The sequence below is a fragment of the Colius striatus genome, chromosome 3 (genome assembly GCF_028858725.1).
Source record: "Colius striatus isolate bColStr4 chromosome 3, bColStr4.1.hap1, whole genome shotgun sequence".
NCBI classification, from domain to species: Eukaryota; Metazoa; Chordata; class Aves; order Coliiformes; family Coliidae; genus Colius; species Colius striatus.
In genome coordinates this window covers 9,797,632-9,815,961 of record NC_084761.1, presented here as the reverse complement: position 1 = coordinate 9,815,961, position 18,330 = coordinate 9,797,632, and the positions used below count along the sequence as shown (strand labels likewise).

The 18,330-nt window shown below is 43.0% G+C and overlaps 2 protein-coding genes across 4 annotated transcripts; one reads left to right on the top strand and one right to left on the bottom strand.

Moving 5' to 3' along the window:
• Positions 1–17: 17 nt before the first annotated feature.
• On the bottom strand, positions 18–12,056 carry LOC104550364 (acyl-coenzyme A synthetase ACSM3, mitochondrial). 2 transcript variants are annotated; one of them, XM_010195972.2, is made up of 14 exons: positions 12,005–12,056; positions 9,895–10,155; positions 8,284–8,494; positions 7,362–7,569; positions 6,973–7,116; positions 5,992–6,148; positions 5,002–5,081; positions 3,728–3,851; positions 3,136–3,216; positions 2,427–2,528; positions 1,221–1,348; positions 1,033–1,132; positions 475–594; positions 18–341 (listed from the first exon to the last, which is right to left on the bottom strand). In XM_010195972.2, the coding sequence occupies exons 2-14, from the start codon at positions 10,105–10,107 to the stop codon at positions 255–257; spliced, it is 1,755 nt and encodes a 584-aa protein (XP_010194274.2). In that variant the 5' UTR covers positions 10,108–10,155; positions 12,005–12,056; the 3' UTR covers positions 18–254. The 2 variants fall into 2 exon arrangements, with proteins under 2 accessions (XP_010194274.2, XP_061848510.1); XM_061992526.1 differs by lacking the exon at positions 6,973–7,116.
• A 1,706-nt stretch (positions 12,057–13,762) lies between these two features.
• THUMPD1 (THUMP domain containing 1) lies at positions 13,763–17,750 on the top strand. 2 transcript variants are annotated; one of them, XR_009818438.1, is made up of 5 exons: positions 13,763–13,978; positions 14,359–14,539; positions 15,218–15,466; positions 16,065–16,594; positions 16,704–17,750. XR_009818438.1 is itself a non-coding variant. In XM_061992736.1 (4 exons), the coding sequence occupies exons 1-4, from the start codon at positions 13,763–13,765 to the stop codon at positions 16,388–16,390; spliced, it is 972 nt and encodes a 323-aa protein (XP_061848720.1). In that variant the 3' UTR covers positions 16,391–17,750. The 2 variants fall into 2 exon arrangements, 1 of the variants encoding a protein (XP_061848720.1); XM_061992736.1 differs by having other exon boundaries at positions 16,065–17,750.
• Positions 17,751–18,330: the final 580 nt, after the last annotated feature.

The following is an 18,330-nucleotide window of genomic DNA, read 5'->3' as shown; positions in this document are numbered from 1 at the left end:
GGTGACACTTCATTAAACACTTTATTTAACACACCTCACCTATTGCATGATTGGCATGTGAATTTCCCATTTCCTTTGTCTGAGTACAATTAGCTCTTAGTGTGGCACCTGGGACAGCCAAGTGCTGGGAATCAGGTAAGAATTTGTTCAAACCTAAACTAAGGAGGACACAGTACAATGTCTTTTACTCTATGTTACTGTGGAAGTCTGCAATATCTCACTATGTTAAAAATCCTATAAAACCCCAAGTGCTTCTAATGTGTTCCCCACTCCTTCTGACGCAGTTCATTTCTTCTGATCTTCCCACTAACAGTTTTTGGCAGCTGTTGGACAAACTCCATCTATTGGGAACAGAGGAAATTGCAATAGGAAATAAGATGGCTTACTTAATTTTTACTAAACTTTAGTGCCATGTAACAGTTAACACTCAGTGTCTTAGGGTAGTGAAAATCATTTGGGTGTTTGAGCACTTACCTTCCTAGGATACTTGTATGGAGCAGTAACTTTCTTAACATGGTCTTGGAGCTCTTTCACAAGTTTTTCTGGATCATGTGAAGTGTAGTCAGATGTTAAAACAACAAAGGCTTTCACCACCTGAAAAGTTAAAGCAGCAATGGTTTAAATGGCATCAAAACTATTATTACACAGCAGTAAGAGCTGAGACTGAACATTTGCTGACAAACTGGAGAGTAACGTGTAGGGCAGGTACAAAAAGCTTTGCCAAAGTCTGTGTGCTCACTATTGGTCTGGACTGTGCAGGCAGTTCATATGCATTTAATAAAGACCAAAAACTCCCAAGTATTTGAATGAAGCTTCAAATGGTGGTTTTGTTTTATTGGATTGGGGGCAATTGCCTTAGTAATCCTGTGTGGATTTCCCAGTTGATAGAGCAGAAATGCTGACTTGAATTCATGTAACTTTGAAAAAGGGAAAAAAAATCCCTGGATAGACAAATCTCTTGGAAATGGGATTATTTTATAGCTCTGGTATGCAGTTACTTAGAAAATATCTAAGCCTGTTTAACTTGTTTACCTCTCCTCTGATGGGGTCTGGACTGCTGACAACAGCAGATTCCACCACTGCAGGATGCTCAATTAGGGCACTTTCCACTTCAAATGGTCCAATCCGGTATCTTCAAAGTGGAGGGAAACACATAAACATAACAGTGTCATCTGTGTTATTCAAGTTTAAGGGTTTATTTTTAGCTAGTCTCAAATTACCCAGCAGAATTAATGACATCATCAGCTCTTCCAACAAACCAGAAGTATCCATCCTCATCCATAATGCCCCTGTCTCCAGTGACATAAAAATCTCCACGTATTGTTGCTTCCGTTTTCTCTGGATCATCCTAGGAAATATTAAATTGCATTTTACAGGAAAACTACCTTACAAACCCCTGAAATTGCATTGTAAGTTATGGTACAGTCAAATATTAAGAAGTTTCAGCTTTTTCAGACTGGTCCATGCAGTGGTCATGTGCATCAGATTCAAGGGGGACATTAATAATAGAGAATTATTAATTCACCAGTATTAGGCGACAAAAATAGATACAAAATTCATAAATTGCAATAAATGAATCAAGATTCATTACATATGACTGACTTAAAATTGTAATCATAATATATTACACCCAAGGGCTTCAGGAACCACTGAAGGTTAAAAAAAATATGTAGGCTTATGGAACTCTGAATTTGCTTTTAGGTAATTATCCTTTAATAGGTTTAGGGGTTTTTTTGCTTTGTATTTCTAGTATCTCCTATCCTGTGGAGGCGTTTTTTCACCTCTTGAAAAGTTCTGGCTTAGCACAACACAATTAATAATCACTCTACAGGAAATGCAACTGACTTCTGCAAGAATTCTTCTATGCAGTATGCATGGTGTTCCTTTCCCACGCTCAGCACTGCTCAGAAGACCTCATTGTAGGCTGATACTATCCATAAAAATTAATCAGGTGTCCTGGTGGCAGAACTGAAAGAACTGTGGGTTTCTTTTACTAGTGGTTGGACTGAAAATTCTAACCAACCTGGAAAAAAACCCTGAAAAATGTGGCCATGTATGAAACACTCCATGAAGCTCAAATCTAGAGGGAGGGGATTTGAACAGTATCCTGCTTCTCAGGTGGGGTCTCTAGCCCTTAGGCCAAAAGGGTATTCTGGGATTAGGGCAGGGGTCCCTCAAACATTTTCCTTTTAATTAAGGAAATAACAATCAAAAGTGGATTTTAACTTGCCAGGCAGGACAATCTCATCCACCACATAATTGTTTGTACAAGTACACCAAGAATCTGCAGGAAAAGAATGGAAACCCCACTTTTCTCCCCACAGGTTTCCAGATCTGTCAGCAGAATATAACTAAAGGAAATGGGGCATCAGACTCCTTGTGACATATTTAAGAGGATATATACTTGAACTTAGAAATACTCTTACAGCATAGCAAGTAAAAAGAAAAAGTGATCTCGTAGGTTTTACTCTGATGGCAATATCTCCTTCTGTCCCAGGAGGTAGAACACTACCGTTTTCATCTATAATCTGAAAATAAACAAAACACAGTTTTATTATCTTGGAGCTAATTTAAAAAGCATTAAGTTAAGTTTATAGAATCTTGGTTCACATTTAAAATACATAACTTTTTTGGGGGGGGGAGGTTGGAAATTGTTTGGAGTAGTAGGAAGTTTTACTCTGACAACTGAAGTGCAAGATTGTTATCAAACCACTGTACTTTGCACTATGGCTTTATCTGAGGAATGCCAAGTACTATGCAAACATGTAATGAAGCTAATGAGACCCCAGGGAGGATCATAAGTAATGGGGTGGGGAAAGAACCAAAAGATACTAAAAATCTTAACACATATTGCAAATTGATCTGGTGTTAGTCTGCTTCAGCAGTTTTATCACCAAGAAACAACATTCACTCCCAGTCTTCCTTCAGTCAGCAATTTAATTCCTATCCTTGCCTTACAGTTGTCAGCTTGCTTACTTTGCACACTCAGTTTAGGGCAGGACTATGCATTGCTTCCCTCTTTCATTCACTGCTGAATGATGGCACATGAAACAACTCTGGGTTAGAGCTTTCAAACCTTTTTAACAGAATGTGATTAAGGAAGAGAGAGAGAGAGGGTCACCAGAGGTACAATACCTTGACATCATACCCTGGAGATGGCCTTCCCATAGAGCCAGGTTTGATTTTCATTCCCTTAAAATTTGCACAGATCAGCACCTGTAACAAGTGTGTTGGGTTAAACTGTTTGTTTGCTTGTTTTAAATTAAACTGTAGTTTGTATATTTAGTCTTTAGTTTAGGTTTAAAATATTCAGCTGGAATATATTCTAAAGGAAATACTAGTTGTCTTCATTCTAATCATACATCCAATGATTAAACGTCTAGAAATAATCTATGCCCTCAGAATCACACCCACAGCTCCAACTAATGTGTGTGCTTCAAAGTTAGGTTCTAAAGAAATTGGAATGCAGTAATGAGGAATATACCCCTATCAGTTCCCAATCCAAAGCCCATGGGAATGGAAAACACTCCTTGGATTTTGGGAGAAGATGTTCTGGTTGTTCTATGACTTACAAAAACTGCATTTTCCCACTGTTTATTGTGATGGACTTTTCCCCTGAAAGTCATACCTGTACAATCATTTTAATCACTTTTTCTTGGCAACCTGAATGGAATTTATTGCTGGATCTGTGGAGCAGACATTTTTGCATCTGTAAAGCAGAACATACCGTTTCTGTCTGTCCATAGCCTTCGTGGATATCCAGCCCAGTGTGCGCTTTCCACTCCTCCATCACGTCAGGGTTGATTGGCTCCCCAGCACTCACGCAGTGCCGCAGGCTCTTGAACGCACAGCTTAGCATGAAGGGCAGAGAAAACAAATCATTTGCAGTCCTCTGTCTGCTCTGTCCCATTCACTACTGCATTCCTGTAGTGTGGGGTCCTTTCTACACAAACCCCTACATTTCCTGAGTCCTATTCATTCCATTTGAATTGTGTAGTGTTAAACAAAAGCAAACCTGAAAGCCCAGCAGGTTTACTTTGTGTCATTATAGAAAATGTAATGACCAAGATACTGTTTCTAACCCTAGAATCTGAACTGGGCTCTACACCCCAGAGAAAAAACAAAGTTCAACCCCAATGACAATAAAACCTCAACAAAGAGTTAAATAGGGCCAAACAGTCTTTCATACATTTCATAGCCTCCACAAGCTGGGAATCAACTGCCTCTCTGATGTATGGGTTACAGATCAATTATCTAATAGCATAGTATTATCCTTTTGCTAGACTCATAGAATGGTAGGGGTTGGAAGGGACCTTTAGGCATCATCTAGTCCAACCCCCCTGCAGAAGCAGGATCACCTAGATCAGGTTGCACAAAAACATGTCCAGGTGGGTCTTGAAGACCTCCAAGGAAGGAGACTCCACAACCCCTCTGGGCAGCCTGTGCCAGGGCTCCCTCACCTGAACAGTGAAGTAGTTTTTTCTTATGTTTAAGTGGAACCTTTTGTGTCCCAGCTTCATCCCATTACCCCTTGTCCTGTTGCTAGCTACTACAGAAAAAAGGGATGTCCCAATCTCCTGACACCCACCCTTTAGATATTTATAAATACTAATGAGATCCCATTTCTCCAAGCTATACTGACACATTTACTCCTTGTAGTTTATAGTAGTAGAGGAACAAGTGGGAAAACAACAGAGGGTGTATGTGATTGTAAAAGCACTTCTGAAGATACGTTGTGATATCACGAGTATCCTATCACACCCTCACCTAAACTGCTTTTCAAAGTCTGATGCAAGTTCACTGTCATTTGTGAAACCTGAGATGCTTAAACTATTCCTAATCTTTAATCTGACTTTATTCCTAATACTTCAAAGTGTTGAGTAATACATGAGCTGTGTTACCATGATACCATTGTAAATTTGGAATAAAACCAAAGCAAGATGAGCATTTGCCCTACTGTTTTGGTCAAATACACCAACAGGACATTCTGCTTTTGCTTACCTGGACAGTCTGTGTTGCACAAGCATGCGGTAGGCGGTTGGAGGAGAACAGAAGACAGTTATGGGAAATTTTGACAGGGTCTAGAGTATGTAGAAGAAAAAGAGTAAATGTTGCCAAAATATACTGAAACCTGTTAGGTCTCATCTTCATTGCAAGAGAGAATGAGCTCTGCATCCAGCTTATGAAACACATGAACAAGTGTCCTGAAAGCGGTTAGCTGTGAGCTTGCCAACACCAACACATAGCAGTTACACTTCATTAGCTTCTTCTTCAAAACAGAATATATATAATTTTACAATTAGTCCAACAGACCAAAAGCTTTCTATCTTCAAAGCTTTATAGTTTCTCTTGCTGAATTTCTTCAAAGTTGCAGTTTGAGAATAAAACAGGGGAAACCATAAGGCTACTTTTTTAGATGTTCTATAGGTGTTGTAACTGACAACTAATATACCCTAATATTAACTAGCAATTTCCAGCCATCTCATTGACATGGATATGATGATAAAGTCTTTCCATGCAAAATGAAACATAGTAGCTATTTTCAAAGGATGAAGGCTTGTGTGTGGAGGATGTAAGAGAACACTGTTGCCTTTTGTTAAAGAAATTCAACCTTGCTGCTTCTTCATTCTGCTTTGAACTACATGGTGCAGGCAACTGAAATTCTTATTCATGTCTTATTGTCACTTATTTCAATAACACCACCAAAGTTCTCTACAAATCCCAGAACAATTTCTTGTGTACTTCACTTTTAGGCCTAACAATGGGTATTTGCAGGTTTGTGTAGTCAAATCCAGAGCAGAGTATATGATGAAACTCTTTGGATATCAAATATGCTCTTGTTTTGAGTACATATTGCAGCACTTGCTGCTTAACTAATCAATTGCTTACTACCTGGGGAAAGTTATAACTGTACAGCCCCCCATGCAGAGCCAGGGGAAATGAAAACCTGGGCAAGAATAGTGCTGTTTGTGCTGGGTTCTCCTCACTTACCTCAAAGACAATGCTGGGGTCAAAGTGTGGCATCTTGTGTACAAATACACATGCCCCTTGAATCCATGCCGAAAAAATGCTGCTCCAAGCTGACTTTGCCCAGCCTGTGTCTGATGTATTCCAAAGTATATCTGAGGAGGTCAGGTCCAGCCAGTACCTGGTAACACAAGGAAATGGTCCATACTCTGTATTTGGCAGGAAGAAGGCAAATATTAAAATATCAATAAAAGATGTGCCAGTGAAGAAAACCCATCACTGGTTGTCTTGGGTAAATGGCAATTAGAAAGGGCTAAATTTCTGAGCAGAAGCAAGTCACAAGATGTCATCAGGACAGACTGATTTTGCATTTTACTAAGGGAAAAATGATACTGGCAAAGAAGCTAACACAACCTCAGAACGTGGTGCTGTATGAATATGTATGAGATTGCTGGAGTTAATTTTTAGGGATGAGGATGTTTTGTTTGTTTACTCATTTCTAGTTTGGTATTTTCTGATTTGTTATTCTTTGCCTGTTAAAGAGAAGTGTATTGCTCTATCAATTTTCTAAACAACATTGCTTTATAAACATAAAGATTCTGAAGTATCAGCATTTTGTCCCTGCAGAAGCTGGGTCTAATCCAGACACTCATGAATTCAGCCTAACAGATCCATGGTTTTTTCCCTTTCATGGTTGACTTCATAACTTTGTGCTGGTGGTCAGCTGATGTGCAATCTTTTAACCATACACAACAAAAGGTAAAGAAAATGCTAGAAAGAAGGTGCTGACTATTTGACTGCTAAATTCTCTATAAACTAAGGCAGCTGTACTACAACCACCTTGTTTTATGGAAAAAAAAAAACCCAACCCTTTTTGAGATGTAAAACAATGGCAGGTTTTTTGAACTACTGAAACAAAAGCTTCTGTTACAAATCTTGTGTTTCTCTTCCTTTTGCTATGTCTCCTGCTACAGAAGTGTATCTGATTTAAACTGGTATCTGTACCTGCCACTTACTGTGAGGCCGATACCATAGCTGCTGTGGGAATGTTCAGTCATTTTTGGAGATCCTGTAGTTCCACTGGTAAAATAGATAGCCATTGGATCTTGACACTTTGTGGTCACACAGTGGTGATCAGAAGCAGCATTTCTTAAAACAAGCAAAATGACAAATCAAGTGACTTGAAAGTGTGACTTATATGTGCTTGAAAATATTTAACCAAAATCACTGCAGCAATCAAAAGTGTCATAAACATTGATACTTTTCCACTGTGCAGTCCTAAAAGGGTGAAAATGTAATGGTGTGTGCCAACATTTCTGATTCAAAACAAGGCACTGTGCTTGGCTTTTATTATTGCTAGGAGTAAATTACTGCTTACAGCGGTATTTACTCACATCAGCAGATCTTTAAAGTTCAGCCATCCTTCTCTGTGGCCCTCTGACACAAGCAACTTGCATTTCAGAGACTGGCACTCAGCCCCAACTGAGTCCACTGCTGGTGCCACAGAATCACCGGTGATGATACACTTTGCCTTGGATTTCTGCAGTCGATGAAGAATGTCCTTCGCTGTCAACTGCTCCGTGCCAGGAATCAAAACAGTTCCTAAAGGGAAGGAAGGAAGGGAAATGGAAAAACTGTCTCAACGTTTGAGAATAACACCTGTACCTCAAAGCAGACTTCAGCTTACTTTGTTCTTCTAAAGGGACAGCTGTAGTAAAAGCAGGACTTGGCCCTACATTTGTAAATATATTGATTACATGCTGTATGAGCATTAGCCCAAGACAGAAAGTATTCTGTTGATCGTGGACAGTAAAAGAAATTAACCAAATAACTTGTCTTGTTCTGGAAACACTACTCCTGGAACACGCCATCTCTCTGGACTTGACTGATAAACAATTTAAAAACTGGTACACTGTTGCCTCTCAAGGTACACTGCTGGTGTTTGTGAGGCACCTAGACATTGTGGGTTGTTAATACTGGGAAGCTGAGTATTTAACAGATCCCACAGGAAACAGTTAAGTGTGGGTTAATTTCACTGCAAGTTAACAAGTGGGTGCGTTTGTGATGTGCTACAAGTGCTGGAATGAGGAGAATGAGGGAGACACATGGACTCACAGGGTTTCCTCAACAGCTAGACTATGCACAGAAGTCCTAAAAACACAATGGACAAAACACTTGGCACAAAGAGTGGTTTTGACCATCATGACACTAGTCCATCCTCATTAGCATGCCCATAGTTCTGAGTGCATTGAATAGCAAGGACTGGTTTAAGTCACAGTTTCTGTGCCTGTCTATCACTTCCAACCTCCTACTCACCTGTTCTCATGCAGGCCACATTCACCAGCCACCACTCCGGGATCCGGGGCAGAATCAGAATAACCCTGTCTCCCCGTTGCAGACCACAGGCATCAGAGAGTACATTTGCTGCTTTCCTGGACAGCACTCCCAGCTCCTCAAAGCTCCATCTCACCTCTTCTCCAGCACCATCTACCCACCATAATGCAGGGTTTTTAGACTTTTTCCCCTCCTGTAGAACAACAGGGTACAGTACAAATGTTTCATTTTAGAAACACATTGCCTTTACCTCAGGATGCAAAGTATTCATCATTTATTCGGTGCTGGAGAAACCTGGGGATGCAACAGAAATTCACCACTGGCTCCAAATGAGACAGAGAACTCTCTCTTAGAAAGAGACTATAAATGTCATTTAGGAAACTAAATTTGTATTCCTTTCCTGAGTTCTTCATCCTACACTCTGAAGAGGCTGTGCAGTAATCAGCACAGAGAAAGAATTGCTTTGGTTCAGGTGACACTAACAAAGCAGCTAATGAATCTGAGTAACTCTTGGTTGTACCTCAGTCTCCTGAGCCCTCAGAGCTCATTTTGAACCTCATTTGGAATTGTCTGCTACTTCTGAAAATTAAATCAAAGTTTCAAAAGCACAGGCCCACACAGTGTGACCTCTAATCAATGTCTCACCTAACTGATGCGTGAAGTGATTTGAAATGTATGCATAAGATGTGCTTTGAAGGGAGCCAATGCATTTAGCAGCAGCAGTGCCTTAAGTCACCTCCTGGGCAAAACCAATCACTGAGGCAGCAGGAATATGACACCTTATCACCTATTTGAAAGTACAATAACACTAAAGTTCATTTTCAAGGGGGCAGATTTTATCTCTGCACTTCAGAAGGCATAAACCTCTTCTTTCTCAATTTACAGCCTGCCAAAACCTGCAAAAGAAACAATTATGTCAGACAGGTGATACCTCTGCTCTGTTCTTGCTGCCAGGCTGGACATAACTGTGCTTAGCCCCTCATTGTGAGCAGCCTGAGCCTTCAAAACCAGTCCTACATCCATAGAGCTCAGACCTACACAGGAAGAAAGTTGATAGATCTATACTTTATGGGTCTTTTTTCTATATTCCCTTTCCTTGCATAGATCCTGTATCTGGTTTGGGGATCAAAGTTGTTCAGTTTTGCAGATTCCAAGTCCTTGATGCAGAAGTTTTCACATTTGGGATAAATGGGTGAGGTTTGACATTACATTGTATTATTCATTTTACAGGCAGACAATGAACCACACAGAGGTCAAATGATTTCCCAGGCACATTAGGCAGGTTGCCTGTCACGGCTGATGGGAGAACTGATGCAAGATTTTAGAGTGATGCAGTTCACAGTCTCATTTGTTAAGCACCTATTTACTCACACTCAAACTCACTGGAGTTACTGATTAAAGGAAAGAGCTATTTGGACTCATGGACAGGACAGCATGCGGCCTAAGGGATCTACAGGTTCACAGAGCATGAGACAATCACCACATTATAATCAAAACATAACTTTGTTGTTTTGGTTATTGGATCTGTCAGCTGCTCTGCATTAATGACCAGCAGTAAATACTTAAGCATCAGAGAAGCCAAGTAACTGTTACCTTTTCTACTTCAGTCCATCTGTCCAGCACATCTCTTGCAAAGTTGAAGTATTCTGGCACCTCTGGTCTGTACTGTTGTTTTATGACTTCATAACTCAAAGAAGCATGAGCTGGGTAGCACTGGCTGCAAAGTTGGAGAGATCTTCTCAGGGGAGCCCACAGGGACACAGTACTTGGAGTCTTCAGTAAAAAATGCACAACAGCAAGAGCCATAATAGTCTCTTCAAGATTCTTCCTTACTGATGATCTCTCCAAGAAATGCTACAGTGATACAGATACAAACCTGGTATCAGCCATGTGGTTCCTGAACAGCTTTTACTACTATACAGTGGAGTACAGTGGAACAACAATCCCAACTGCTAATTGCAGCAACTGCTGAGGGCAGTTCCAGCTTGGCCATTGTCTGGCCCCTGTTCTCAGTGACCATCAGTGCAGCTGAGATCCTTGCCCTGCATTCAACCAGCAGCACTCTGCCTTGTCAGTGTGGCAGCATTCCTACTACTCATGTTCCTTTCCTTCCTACCAGCCCTGCTAATCTTGCAGGACACGTTTCACTTGCCTTATAGAGCAGAGAGGTGCTGAATGCTACCCAACCACTTCAGCTCTGGCTTCTGTAAATAAAACGTCTGCTACTGGCTGCCAATACAGAAGTCACAGTGCAGACCAAGATGTTGCACAGATAATCCAGCAATCCTGCATTAGTTACTGGCTGACCACAGTGTTGTCTGGCAGAAAGATATTTACAGTTTTTCTAGTTTATCAGCACTGAGGATATATTGGTTTCCAGAATTAGATAATTGGAGCAAAGCCCTGCAAAGATTCTCAATATTTATGTCTCAAACACGATTTTGATCTGTGGTCAGCAAAAAGCATCACTTCATGAAGCATGGAAATGTTAAGGCTCCCTGAAAAAGGACCCAAAATGTAAAGCCTTACTTCTCAAAAAGAGTTAACTTAGCAGAAGGTCTGAAAACTCTGAAGTCATTATTTTCATGGATTGCCAACTGCCTCTTGTTTACAAAATCATATAAACACTGCTAGTTCCTTATGGAATTAGTAACTGTCTGTAAAATCATGTCATTTCAGTGATTCAGTGAAGCAAAGGGACATATTTTGGATCTGTAACATTTGGTTTGTGTATGACAAACACAGGAGAGAAACCCAGCCAAATGAAAGACAGAGAGGGACAGGGAGAAAAGGGAATGTGGACAGACAAGAGGCAAATCAGTACTGCCCCAGTGTCAGAAGATGCCCCGGCCAGTAGCTTGCAGGGGTGAGTGGAGGGTCAGTTACCTTCTCAAAAGGCTGTCAATCCCAGCTTGCTTCCTCTCTGCCTGGCACCAAAGTGGAGCCTTCTCAGTGCCAGGATATGTCCCAGCTCTGACTCCTTACAGAGATCTCAACCTCTTGGCCATGTGCCTGCTCTTGCACCATTACTGTGTCCAGTGACCGACTCCTGTGCTCCTTACTTGTACTTTGGACTCACGCAAGGGACAGCCAAGGCCAGTACAGCCAGAAGAGTTGAGAGGTTTCTGATAGGTAGAAAATGTGAGTCACAAATCTCTCCTGTTTTGTTTTCCTCCCCTTTTCCCACACACCAGCCTGCAGGGGAGTACAGTTCTAAGACCTTGCTACAGCCAAATCACATGTGTTTTGGGCAACACAGCAGTAACAGCCTTGCAACTGGTTTTGCAACCACAGCACTCGGTGGTAGCCTGGGGCTTCTCAGGTGATTACAGCAGTTCACCATGATACAGGGAGCATCATTTCCTGGGATGCTGCAGCTGGTTCCTGGATCAGCTTTGTTAATATCTGCTGATTTGTGAGCTTTTGTAAGGGCTCTGCCTCTTCTCCAGAGGGCATACAGTTATGTAGTGCTCCAGCATTGCTGCCTCCTCTGCTCTGCTCCCATGGGTGAGGCAGGAGAGAATATGTGCCTCTACCTTCAACCTGTCCTGTGAGATGTCACTCACTAGAGATCTAGTGACAGACATAGCTTAAATTGAGGCACCAAGATTCACAAGCTTGGCTGCCAGAGCCCCAACTCACTCCTGTATTTCCATCCTCAAACCATGGCTTTAAGGTTGGCAGAGAGACTGCTAACACCCACCTTTATCACTGGAGCAGAACAGTCCTCTGTGTGCTAATCACTGAGGCTGTGGTCTTTCCTGGCACATAGGTCCTGTATGTTTGCCAGAACTCTCTCCTGAGGTACTGCCCATGTCTGTAAACATCACATTAAATGAGATGTTAACCAGCCCCCTGAAATGTTCACTGTAGAAACTGATTCCAAACAGGTTCACTCAAACAACAAGGCTGCTCTCTGCTTAGCAGTGGAGACCTACAGTCAGTCTGTAGTAGTGACATTTTAAACAGCTCTTTGAAATGCATGCAATGAAATCCTCCCAGAGGAAAGGCAAAGGAACAGCCTTAAAGGGATTTCCTACCCCGAAGATCACATCACCCCAGAGGAGACATGAACATTAGGAGAAAAAGATAGCAATTGCTTGTGAGAAAAGTGAGTGGATGTGCCAGGAATATGTAGGCAAGAAGATTTCCAGCTTAGGTAAAAAAGACATAACTTCCACAGTGACTTAACCTTTTGGTAGGGCATATAACTATTTTCAAGAGCACTGATGAGTATTTCCAATGCCCCCAGCTCTTTTTACCATAAAAGTATCCTAGCTATGTTCTGAGTTGCATTACATTCTGGAACTGCATTTCCTACACACTACTCACAGCTGCCTGTAGAAATCCATCCTTGTGTTTAAATGTGTCCTGACACACTCAGCTCCAGAGACTACCACTGTAACTCACCAGAATGTTGAGTCTTTCACACAACCCCAGCCCTGCAAAGATTTTTTTGACTTTTAATTTATGTCTGGCCAATAATCCCCCGATGCAGGAACAAAGCTTCAGAGGAGACGTAAATGCCACCTCGTTGAGGTTGTAATTGATAAGTACTTTGACCAACAAATGGTTTCCTTTTTTTCCCCCCTCCTTTAGCCCACCTGGATTCTCTGGATGTAAATAAGTATGATAGTCTTGCCCCTAGTGAAGCCTCTTCAGCCATCTCTTCTACCTGTTTTCACAAAATGTTGAGTAACTTAATTTCTCCCCCCTTAAACGTGCAAGAAGCTCAAGAGTAACTGCAGGGAGAGGAGGCTCTTACGGTCAGGGATGCAGAGACATCCTCCTTTAGAAACCGTGCTAGGGGCCATGGTTTTTCTGTCGACACATATTCTCTAGTATCTCAAGCCTAAATTTACCTGTGTAAAGTGTTCCCACATCAGCTGGTCCCACTACCCTGTGAACACCCTCAGGGGCTAAAGCTGGGGCAGCCGGGCTGGTGAGGGTCTGCTCGCTCCCCTGCTCTCCAGTGAGCATCCAGCCTCTCCTTTCCCCAGCCCACTGTTCCTCTCAATTCTGGAATCGTTAGCACAAACCCGGACTTTAATCCTGGAACTATGGTCGGAGGGAGGAGAAAGCATCAAGAGCTACGAGTGCCTGAGGTTGGCCACGGCTGAGCGCACCGAGTCCACAGTGCCGTGCCTGGGGAGGGCTCAACCTGGCACGCGTCACGGCTGAGGTGAACTGTAATTCGGAGGGTTTTTACCTCCCAGGGCACAGCGATCTTCAGAGCGGTCTGGCAGCCGTCTGAGGGCCTCCCTGGGGATCCAGCGTGCTGCAGGGGCTTCGCTTCTCCGAGCAGCCTTGCAGCGCTCGGGCCCGGTGCCCTCCTCACGGCCCGCCGGCGCGGCCGCGGTGTGACGGCTGCGCTTGGCCGGGCGGGCCGCGAGGCGGCGCTGTCCCCAGCGGGCGGGCGCGGCGGCGCTGACGCCATCGCGGCGGCGGCGAGTGTGGGTCCATGGCCGCGGCGGAGGCGGCGGCGCGCAAGCGGCGGCCCAAAGGGCACTTCGCGGCGGCGGCCGGCCGGGCCAAGCGGCCCCGCGGCGGCGGCCGGCAGCTGGAAGCCGGCATGCGCGGCATCCTCATCACCTGCAACATGAACGAGCGCAAGTGCGTGGGAGAGGCCTACAGCCTCCTTGGCGAGTACGGGGACCAGCTCTACGGGCCCGAGCAGGTGCGTGAGGGAGCCCTCGGTCGATGAGTCAGTCGGTGCTGGGCGGGAGGCGGCCCCGAGGCCGGGGAGCGTGGCCCCACGTGGCATTGGCCTCTACCTGCGGCCCCTGCCCTGCAGTCTGGCGGCCGGCACGGCGGGGCGAGCGGCGTCGTGAGAGCCCATCGCCCTTTCTGCATGTAAAAACCCCCTGTTTGTGTTCTCACACACAGGGAAATGACGGTTTCTTGTAAGCAAACCCCAGCGCAGCCCTTCGGTTTGGCTGGAGAAACGGCCCTCGCCCCTCAGCGCCAGGCTCCAGGGGGTGGTGGTTCCTTGCAGTTGGTTTGTGAGTCATGGGCCCTGTTGGTACTCGCCAAACAAGAGACGTACCTTGTGTGAAGTTTTCAGATCAGGAGGAGCGGCTGTCGGGAAGCGAGAGGGAGGAGGATGAGGATGATGTTGAGGCTGCCCTGAAGAAGGAGGTCGGCCAGATCCGTGCCTCGACAGAGCAAAAGCTGCGGCGGTTCCAGTCGGTGGAGAGTGGTGCCAACAACGTGGTCTTCATCAGAACCCAGGGCATAGGTGGGACATCAGCTGATGCTGTGCTTTGGGGATAAACTGCTCTGAACAGCTTTAGTAACAAGCCACAGAGTGTGACTTACTACTCATGTATGCCAAACAAATGCAGTATTTCACATTCCGTTTGTTGTTAAAACTGAATTTTGTTAGTGGCAGAGTCACTAAAGATAGAGGAGTTTGCTTGGGTAAAAGAATCAAAGAGTATAAAATTTTGGTATAGTAAAAGAACTCTTTACAGAAAAGGATTTGAGGCTGACAGCAGTGCTGCCAAGCATGTGTTTCTCCATCTTTTAGCTGAGAGGAGACATGATCTCTCTCTCTACAACTATCTGAAAGGAGGTTGTAGCGAGGTGGGGGTTAGTCTCTTCTCCCAAGTAACAAGTGATAGCATGACAGGTGATGGCCTCACACCAGGAGGGGTTTAGATTGGAGATTAGGAGAAAGTGTTTCACTGAGAGGATCGTTGAACAGGCTGCCCAGGGAGGTGATGGAGTCCCCATGCCTGGAGATATGTAAAAGCTGAGGTGGTGGTTTAGTGGTTGGCTTGGCGATGTTAGATGAGCAGTTGGACTCAAAGGTCTTTTCCAAATCTATGATTCTATGGTCTTACTATTTAGAGGGGGGAAGAAGGGAGAAAAACACCTTCAGTTTATTTCTCATACCTAGCTGTTTTTCTTGTAGAACCTGAGAACCTGGTGCACCACATACTAAAGGATATGCATGCCACTAAAAAGAAGAAAACAAGGGTCATTCTGCGCATGCTGCCCATTTCTGGAACTTGCAAGGCTTTTATGGAGGATATGAAAAAATATGCAGAAACCTTTTTTGAGCCTTGGTTTAAAGCCCCTAATAAGGGTACTTTTCAGATTGTTTACAAAGCTCGTAACAACAGTCACATGAGTAGGGAAGAAGTAATTAAGGAGTTGGCAGGTATGTATGGGTTTCACACAAAGTGAAGACCAAGTACATAAGCAGCCCACAGCTGTTTGCTTAACATAAGTCAGATATTAAAAGGTGGTCTTAATGAGCATTCATATGTTGCTTAAAACCTGTATATTGAACTCCACATGCTTTTCTAAGACTTAAGAAAGCTTGACATCAGTATTCCTTGTTGGTGTTGGTGTCTTGGGAGACAAACAGCAGAACATGCAGCCTTGAGTATAATTTGGTGTGTCAGTTGTATGTGCTTTGAAATGACTGTTACTAAGTTTTCTGTCTGGCTGCTGCATTTAAATAAGGGGTTATATTGTCATTGAATGTATGGCTTAAAATAGCTCCACCTTCCTCCAGTACTTTGTTTCTTAGTAGCAGCAGTGGGATAGTTTTTGAGTACCATCAGTCCTTCTGGTGGTATGTGCTGAGTGTCCCCCTCCAGTCTGCTATTTTAAGCACTTAGAAAAAATGAGTAATTGGTTACAACAAAGAGTGATGTTGCTTTCTCTCCTTTAACTTTTACCCTTGCAGTAGGGCATGCTTATGCTCTGGAAGAGTTTTGGTTGCATCTTTTAAACTACATCTTGTTTTACAGGAATTGTGGGCAGCCTCAATACAGAGAACAAAGTTGATCTTAATAACCCACAATATACAGTTGTGGTGGAAATAATTAAAAACGTCTGTTGCTTGAGTGTGGTGAGAGACTATGTTCTGTTCAGAAAATACAATCTACAGGAGGTGGTGAAGAACAACAAAGATGACACACAAAAAACCCCATCAAGTCTGGCAGAAGAGCAGAACTCGAAGGCAGTAAAACCAGAAACCGAGGAGGAGGAGAAGAGCTCAGAAGAAAAGAAAGAGAACGAGAATCAAGGTGAAACAGAAGCTGAGCCCAAGGGGAATGATGTACTGACAGTGTAGAAAATGTGGTAGAAGGGAAAGGTAAACACAATAGAAACTTACGAAAGGAAGTTGCCCTAGAGTTCTGAAAGGCGTTTTAAAGAGTGGATTTTGTTTTGAAGTCTTGTTTTTGAAATCCACATAAGAATTTTAATGCTCATTGCAGGTGGAGCTGACATTACAGCAGAGCTAAGTGTGCTTCACCTTGCTGTCATTCTCCTGCAGGTTTGTTCTGCATTGCCTTTACCTAGCACAGAAAGCAGGAGTGTGTGTGTGTATGCTTTTGTCAGTGTGGCCATTGTGACTTATTTCTACTCTCCTCTGGTGGCTACAGAAACCAAAAGGCAGTGCTGAATCAGTCCTTGTCAGGAAGTATTGACAGAAGTGAGAGATCTGGAAAAGCCATCTGATTGCAGGGAGGTTCCAAGGAAGTGATCTGACAACTTGTGTGACTGCAGAACTCGGATATGTTTCTCTCTGTGAACAACAGACTGAGCGAAACTTGATCATTTCCTGTTTGATGAAGGGAGATATACACATGTTGCTCTACAAGGCCATGATAAGTCTTGAAAGCAAATGGAAGAACTGCTATGATCAAAATACTTGAATACTATGAGACATAGATTAATAGATTTGACTGTTCTGGAACAGAAGTACAGAGCAGGCATTACAGATGGTTTTAGCAAAAACTGTGTGTTTACATTAGCTGTGTATACAGCAGTTATTGGTTTATGGGAAATACTGTAAGCACTAAACAGAATCCCTTTGAGTAATTTCCTGCAAATAGCCTTTTGCTGCTCTTTCCAAAGACTTAATCCTTGAAGGGGGTTTATAAGGTGGGTTTTGTGTTATTGTTTTTCTTAGATTAAAAAATTTAAGTTGAAGTCATCCTGGCAAAGTTATGAAAGAAGCTCTGCATTATACTATACTGGATAAGGAGAATTAAGTTTAATTTTGGGTACAATTTTAGCTTTACAGTATTAATTTTGTTTCAAAATAGAAATAATGTGAGTCTTTCTGTTGTCTGTTACAGCAGCTCTTTTGCTATCCCACTGACTTTTAAAAAAACAACCAAAATCAGTGCAGCTCTGACCTGCTTTCCAGTAGGGTTTTGAGGATGCTTCCTGTACCACCGTCTAGCTTTAGTATTTCATTTCTAGCATAAAAGCCTGTGGGTTGCTAATGGGAAAAGACTCATCTTGAGGAACACCACTTGTTATGTGTCTTGGTTTAATGACTAGAATGTGTTCAAGTCTCTCAGCAGTCTTTAATTTATATTTTCCTCTTTCAAAATTGTTTTAGAAGTTGAAAAACTAAGGTGACTCTTTTTTCCCTCGTCCTGTCTTCCTTACCACCCATTTATTAAAGTTCTGCTTTCTTACTTGCATTGGTGTTTTCTTTTACATGTTGAAGCTTTTTGTGTGTGGATTAAACCCAGCAATGTCTAGGTCACACCTGAGAAAGAAATACTTGAGACCAGATAAAAAGGCCGACTCAGCGTGTTTATTAGTGGCTGATGTTGTGATCACAATTCAGGACAGCCTGCTTATCTTACTGAGGACAAGGAGTCAGGGATTCATGGACTCATAGCTGTGGGTTTGGGTTTTTTCTTTTCCTTGTGTCTCCCACTCATCTGTGTGCCTACAGGACACACAGTCCTTCCAAAGCAGCTGCTGAATAGCTACCATCCATTTGTCAAGCCTCTGTCTGACATTTAGATGCTGCCTATGCTGCAGGCTTTAAGCTGTCTGCATGCTTCTGATTTTTTTTTTAATTTGCACTTAATGAACATTCCTTATTAACACATTAATTCCTAAATCTCGAGGCTTTCAAGATGTGTATGAGCAGGGTGCTTTAATTTGGGTGCATGCAAGATCAGTGGCCATTTTGAGGAACTTCATCACCTATGATCCTGGTTTCCTCATTAGTAACCCTCTTGTGAGTTAGACTACCTGCCTCAA